Raw genomic sequence first — 7,164 nt, 5'->3', positions numbered from 1 at the left:
GCTCCTGAGGCGGTCGCGGCAGCCAAGCAGCGCGCCTCGGATCTGGATGCGAAGGCGACGTGCCTCAGATCCAAGCTCAAGGCGGCCGAGGAGCAAAACAAGGAGATTCAGACGCATCTGAAGGCGTCTCTGGCCGAAGCCCATACAACGAGGGGGGAGTCGATCGAGTTGATTCGGCGATTGGAGGAGGTGCGTGCCGAGGCGCGGGGGGCTTCCGAGGCCCTCGCTGTCGAGATCCGTGAGAGGCTGGAGAAGGACAAGAAATTGATTGAGGACTACAAAGAGTCCTCGGGCTTCCAGCTTGGCCTGGTTCGGACTGGTTGGGTCTCATATGAATACGGGTACCGGATCGCTCTAGCCCGCTTCAAGGTGCGCCATCCTGAGCTTGAGGTTGCGGAAGACCCTTTCGACTCCTTCCCTGAGAACTTGAGCGTTGACATGCCCGTTGAAGTCCCATTTGACGACAACGTCGATGCTCCCGAGGAATAATGTAATCACTTTTGTAGTTTTCTTTTTCTTTTCTATCTTGTTGTTCGGGTGTTGTAATGTGTCATTCAATGCAATTCTGACTTTTGTCAAGTCTCTGTTCATTGTATTACGGAAAAAACCTTTTGAGGTTTTGTGCGTTCCAAGTTCTTAGCAAGGGGTGGCCCTACATTGTCGCGAGTCTGTATGCACCGACCCCAACAACGTCGGTCACCCGATAAGGACCTTCCCAACTAGGAGCTAACTTACCATGCATTCGGGTCGGGTCGCTGACTTCGGCCTTACGTAAGACCAAGTCGCCTAGCTTAATTGGTCGAGGATGTACCCTGTGGTTATGGATTCTAGCGACGGCCCTCTTGTAAGAGAGGTCCTTCAAGTGCGCGTCAGCACGCCGTTCCTCGAGCAGGTCGAGATCGGCTCGTAGTCCCTGGGCCGATACCCCTTCGTCGTAGGTTGCCGTCCGCGAAGTAGGGAAAACCATTTCGGGGGGCAAGACAGCCTCGGTCCCAAACGAGAGGCTGTAAGGGGACTCTCCGGTCGCGGTCTTGGGGGTGGTCTGCAGGGACCACAAGATACTGGGGAGCTCATCTACCCAAGCCGATTGGGCCACCGATACCCTCCTCCTGAGTCCGTCCAGAATAGATCGGTTGGTCAATTCGGCCAACCCGTTCGTCTGGGGATGGGCCACGGAGCTGAACTTCAGCTGAATCCCGTAGTTCGGGCAGAACTCCCGGAACCTTGCACTGGTGAACTGGGATCCGTTGTCCATGATGTTGGCCTCGGGCAAGCCGAACCGAGTCATGATGTTTTTCCAGATGAATTTCTCCACTTGTCGCTCTATGATTGTTGCCAGTGGCTCGACCTCTGCCCACTTGGTGAAGTAATCTACACCTACGACGATGTATCGTCGTTGCCCTGAGGCCGGTGGGAAGGGGCCGAGGAGGTCCAATCCCCATTGCTCGAATGACCATGCACAGTCGATGGGGGTTAGGGGAACCGTCGGCTGCTGGGGTATTCGGGCGTGCCACTGGCACGGGCCGCATAGCTGTATGTAGGATCTCGCGTCTCGGGACATGGTGGGCCAATAGTATCCTTGGCGAAGGATTTTGTAGGCCAAGGTCCGACCAGCGATATGCTCTCCACAAATCCCCTCGTGGACCTCGGCTAGGACCTTCAGAGCTTCTTCCGGCTCGAGGCACCGTAGTAGAGGTTGCGAGAAGGACCGCTTATAGAGCCGTCCGTTCACCTCGGAGTACCATGCCTGCGTTCGGCAAACGCGCCGAGCCGCGGCCTCGTTGTCGGGAAGAATCCCGTCGCGTTTGAAGAGTAGCATCTCCTGTACCCATGTGGCGCGCACATCGGTAGGAGTTATAGCCGAAACCGAGATGGCGCGGAATGGGAGCTCTTTAACCTCGGAGTGGTTTCTGTGGTCCGGCCTTGAGGCCAGCTTTGCCAACTCGTCAGCTCGTTCATTTTGGCTCCTCGGCACCCTGGATATCGTAAAGTGAGAGAAATTGGAGGCTAGGCTTTTTACCTCCGCTAAGTACTTCGCCATGGTCGGTTCCTTGGCCTCGTACCCGCTGCCGAGTTGCTCGACCACGAGCTGCGAGTCGGTGAAGGGCATCCACCTGCATCTCGAGGGCCAGCTTGAGTCCTACCAGGAGCGCCTCGTATTCGGCTTCGTTGTTGGTTGCTCGGAACCCGAAGCGGAAGGAGCGTTCGAACGAGCGTCCGTCGAGGGTCGAGAGTACCAAGCCTGCACCCGCGCTACTCGAGGTAGCCGAGCCATCCACGTGCAGGAACCATGCCTCCTCAAGCTGCTCGGAACTTTCATTCTCATTCTGAACAAGTTCCGCGATGAAGTCGGCCACGGACTGGGCCTTGACAGCAGTCTTCGGTACGTAACGTATGTTGAATTCTCCGAGTTCTACCGACCACTTGAGGAGTCGTCTCGCGACATCAAATTTAGACAGAACCTGCCGAAGCGGTTGGTCGGTGATTACCTCAATCGGATGAGCTTGGAAGTAGGGGAGCAGCTTCTGGGATGCCAGCACAAGTGCCAAAGCTAGCTTCTCGATTGGCGGATACTGCTCCTCGGGCCCATTCAAGACATGGCTGATGTAGTAGACCGATAGTTGCTCCCCAGAGGCCTCTTTGGTTAGGACGGAGCTGACCATGTGCTGGGAGGCGGCTAAATAAATGCTGAGCTTTTCCTCAAAAGCAACCGAGGCAAGGCGGGGGAGGTTGGCCAAGTGTTGCTTGACTTGTCCAAAAGCCTCTTCACACTTCACCATCCATCGGAAGTCCTTCGGGTTCTTCAATGCCCGGAAGAAGGGGAGGCAGCGATCACCAGACCAGGATAGAAATCGGGATAAGGCAGCAAGCCTTCCATTCAGTCGCTGCAAGTCTTTGATTGTCCGGGGGGCCTGCATGTTGATGACCGCCCGAACCTTTTCCAGATTCACGTCGATTCCTCTTTCATGCACGATGAATATGAGGAACTTTCCCGAGCTGATGCCAAAAACGCACTTCGCCGGGTTTAGGCACAGGCCGTGCCTCCGTAGTGTGGAGAACGTCTCGGCCAAGTCGATCAGGTGGTCTACCGCCATGCGACTTTTCACGATCATGTCGTCGACATAGACCTTAACGTTCCTCCCGATCTGTGGAGCAAACATTTTGTTCACGGCCCTCTGATAGGTAGCACCCGCGTTTTTCAGCCCGAATGGCATGACCTTGTAGAAATACACTCCTAGATCGATGACAAAAGTCGTGTGCTCTTGGTCCTGGGGTGCCATTCTGATCTGGTTGTAGCCGGAGAAGGCGCCCATGAACGACAAGCGGGCATGCCCGGCAGTTGCGTCGACCAGTTGATCGATCCTCGGGAGGGGATAGCAGTCTTTTGGCATGCACGGTTGAGACTGGTGTAGTCAACACGCATCCTCCAGCTCCCATTAGATTTCTTTACCAGAACTACATTAGATAGCCACCGCGGGTACTTGACTTCCTCTATGAAGCTAGCCGCTAAGAGTCACTCCACCTCCTCGCGGAAGGCCAGTTGCCTATCTGGGGCTTGGCGTCATGGTTTCTGTTTTATTGGCCGGGCGTTGGGTGATATGTTCAGGTGATGCTGGGCGGCGCTAGGTCGACGCCCGTCATGTCGGATGGCGACCAGGTGAAGACGTCGGCGTTTTCCTGTAAGAGACCGACGAGCCACTCCCGCTCTTGCTCGGGGAGTTTCGACCTTACCCTGACCGTCCGATCCGACCGATCCTTCATCAATGGTACGTCGCAAGTGGGCGCCATCGACTCAGGATGTGGCGTCGGCCGCTTCTTTTCTCTCGGGTCCTCCGGAGGTTGGTCGGTCTTCGCCCTTTTGTGTCGTGAAATCGCCGTCAGGTAGCATCGTTTGGACTCTTGGGGGCTTCCCCAGACTTCCCCTATCCCGGCGTGGGTTGGGAACTTCACCGTCTGGTGGTAGGTGGAGACCACGGCTCTGACCCTGTTGAGGGTGGGGTGGCCCAAGATGGCGTTGTAAGCAGTGGGTAGATCCACCACTAGGAATTTGGACATCACCGTCTTCGTCCTGGGCGGCGCTCCCAAGGTTAGAGGCAAGGTGACCGCCCCCAACGGTGAGATTGAGTCGCCGGTGAATCCCGAGAGCGTTGAGCATATAGGTTTCAAGGACTCCTTGACTAGCCCAAGCTTCTGGAAGGCATCAAGATAGAGCACGTCAGTTGAACTCCCAGTGTCGATCATGATCCTTCGCACTTGGGCATTAGAAATTCGAGCCATTATCACAAGCGTGTCATCATGCTCCGGTCGTACAGCGTCCTCGGGAGGGAACGCGACCTCAGGGTTGGGGCCGCATTGGAGAGCATCGGCCCTCGCGGAACGGGCGTACGCCTTCCTCCCAAAGATACTGGTCCCTCCGGCTGCTGGGCCTCCAGTGATGATGTCGATGTGGCGCTCCACGGGGCCCTCCGGATGGGGTGAAGGTTCCCTGTTCTGTCGGACGTACCGACTAAGGTGTCCCCTGCGGACAAGCTCCACGATCTGCCTCTTCAGCTCGCGGCACTCTTCGGTGTCGTGCCCACTTTGCCGGTGAAAGCGGCAGTATTTGGACTAGTCGGCAAGTTCTCGCAGGTTTTTCATCAGGACAGGGGCCCTGAGCAGCCCTTTCTCACTTATCTGGAGAAATATCTCCGTTCGAGATGCGCCCAGAGGGGGTAGAGGGGGCCTCATCGTGAGCGGTTCAGGTCGGTCCAGCCTGCACCTAGTCGCGGCAGACTGCTGCCCGCGAGCCGGCTCTGGCCTGACCCTCTTGTGCTCTTCCCGCTTCCCGGCCATCCAAGCCTCAACCACGATGAACTGGTTCGCCCGTTGAAGCATCTCAGGGATCGCGGTGGGGGGTCTCTCGACGAGGGACCAGAAGAATCGGGAAGGTCGCAGGCCCGCCATGAACGCCTGCATTAACAGAGAGGGGTGGGCATCAGATAAGCCCTGTATCTGCGTTGCAAAGCGGTTCACAAAGTGGGAGAGGGGCTCGTCCTCCCTCTGGTGTAGTCCGAGAAGCAACACAACGGACAGTTTCGGCCGTGCGTTGGCCAGGAAGTTGAGCTCGAAATCTCTGACAAGCTAGTCAAATGAGGCAACCGTCCCGGTCTTCAGGCCGCTGTACCACGCGCAGGCTGGCCCTCTCAAAGTTGTGGGGAATGCCCTGCACATCAAAGCGTAAGAGGTTCCATACAGCACCATTTGGGTGCGAAAGGCTGCTACATGGTCCGCTGGGTTGGTGGAGCCATCATATGCATCCAGAGAGGGGAGACAGAAGTTCAGGCTGCTACATGGTCCGCTGGGTTGATCTCTTTAGGGGATCGGCCTCCTTGGAACTCTATAGGGGTTCCTCCCTCCAAGTTGCTGCTCAAAGGCTGCAGAAAAGATTCATCTATTCCTTATGAAAAGAGAAGGAATACATGGCTATTTATAGGGCTTCTAAACCCTAACTCCTAATAGGACTCCTACTTAAGACTCTTACTTCTAACCAACTCCTAATAGGACTCCTAGTCAAGACTCTTATTCCCTTACAACTCCTAATTCTTCTCTAAGAAAACACCTCCTACATGAATGCCCCTCTCAATTAGGACTCTCCTAGCTAGAGTCCTAACAGAATGTCCCTCTCAATTAGGACTCTCCTAGCTAGAGTCCTAATAGTTTTACATTAATGTCCCTCTCAATTAGGACTCTCCAAGCTAGAGTCCTAACAGACCCGCCCTCTTCAAATCAGCCTTGTCCTCGAGGCTGATGATTCGTGAATTCTGGGAATTTGATCTTTAAGTCGTCATAGTTCTCCCAAGTGGCATCTTCTATTGGTAGGTTCGCCCACTGTATTAGCACTTCATTAGTGGGTCGTCGTCGTCGAGTCACGATCCGTCGATCAATAATGACACTTGGCTGGGTCTAGAGTTCTCTTTGGGTAGTCATATTTGGTGGGTGGCTTTGGGCTGTCTCCAAGCACCTATTTAAAACTTCCGTCTGGCTGTTGGTTTGTGAGTGATATGTCGTACTCCTTTTCAATTTAGTACCCTGCATATGGAATAACTTTGTCCAAAATCTGCTCTTGAAGATGCAAGTAGAATTTGTCACAAGCACAATGTGTCTCTTATAGCATAATTCTTTTGAGTCCCGATTGTAATGAGCCACGGAGCTTGGTGCTTCCTCTAATTTTTTTTGTATCTTACTGGTCTCCGAATCTTCCTGCCATTTCATCTTAATATCCTCAAGGAAGTCGCTGGTTGGAAGTAAAACGATCAAAAATTCAGCTTGCTCAAGTAGTTGCGAAAGCGCATCTGCAACAATATTCTCTTTCCACCTTTTGTAAGTTATTTCATAATCAAATCCAAGAAGTTTTGTTACCCATTTTTGCTACTCAGGGGATGATATCTTTCGCTCCAAAAAGTACTTAAGGATTTTTTGGTCGGTTTTAATTTGTAATCGTCGACCAATCAAGTAGGGTCTCCACCGCGTTGCTGCGCGCACAATGGCGAGCATCTCCTTATCATATGTTGACGTATTTTGATAGGAGGGAGATAATGCCTTGCTAGTGTATGCGAGTGTTCGACCATCTTGCATGAGAATGGCGCTAATTTTGACTCCAGATGTGTCGGCCTCAATAATGAAGGGTCGGTTGAAATCTGGTAGTGTTAGCACCGACATTATCGTCATGGCTGCCTTAAGTTTGTCGAAGGCCGTGGAGGCTCTGTCCAACCATTGGAGGACATCTTTTTTCAGTAAGGAAGTAAGTGGTGCACTGATCTTTCCATAGTTTTTCACGAACTTGCGGTAGTAGCTTGTTAAACCCAGAAAGCCATATAGCAATTTTATTTTTCTCGGGGTCAGCCAGTTTTGCATTGCTCCAATTTTGAAGGGGTCCACCGTCACACCTTCCTCTGATATGATATGCCCAAGATATTTCAACTTTTGTTGAAGAAAGTAAAAATTTCTAGTGGTCGTTGTGTGTTCGAAAGGCGGTTTTCGGTATGACTTCTTCGTACACTCGTATTTGATAATGCCCAGATCAAAGGTCCATCTTTGTGAAGATTTGTGCTCCCTTTCATATAGCAATTCATCTAGTACTGGAATAGGGTATTTATCCTTGATGGTTATGCCATTGAGAGCTCG

General features: G+C 53.1%; 1 protein-coding gene across 1 annotated transcript; it reads right to left on the bottom strand.

Annotated features, from left to right (window-relative positions):
- Window positions 1-652: 652 nt before the first annotated feature.
- Window positions 653-3,392, bottom strand: LOC103972866 (uncharacterized). Its single transcript, XM_009387246.2, has 2 exons — window positions 2,071-3,392; window positions 653-1,976 (listed from the first exon to the last, which is right to left on the bottom strand). Exons 1-2 carry the CDS (start codon window positions 3,390-3,392, stop codon window positions 653-655), a joined length of 2,646 nt encoding a protein of 881 aa, XP_009385521.2.
- Window positions 3,393-7,164: the final 3,772 nt, after the last annotated feature.

This window comes from Musa acuminata, chromosome BXJ1-2, assembly GCF_036884655.1.
Source record: "Musa acuminata AAA Group cultivar baxijiao chromosome BXJ1-2, Cavendish_Baxijiao_AAA, whole genome shotgun sequence".
Taxonomy (NCBI): domain Eukaryota; kingdom Viridiplantae; phylum Streptophyta; class Magnoliopsida; order Zingiberales; family Musaceae; genus Musa; species Musa acuminata.
This window is presented reverse-complemented; position numbering and strand designations above follow the sequence as displayed.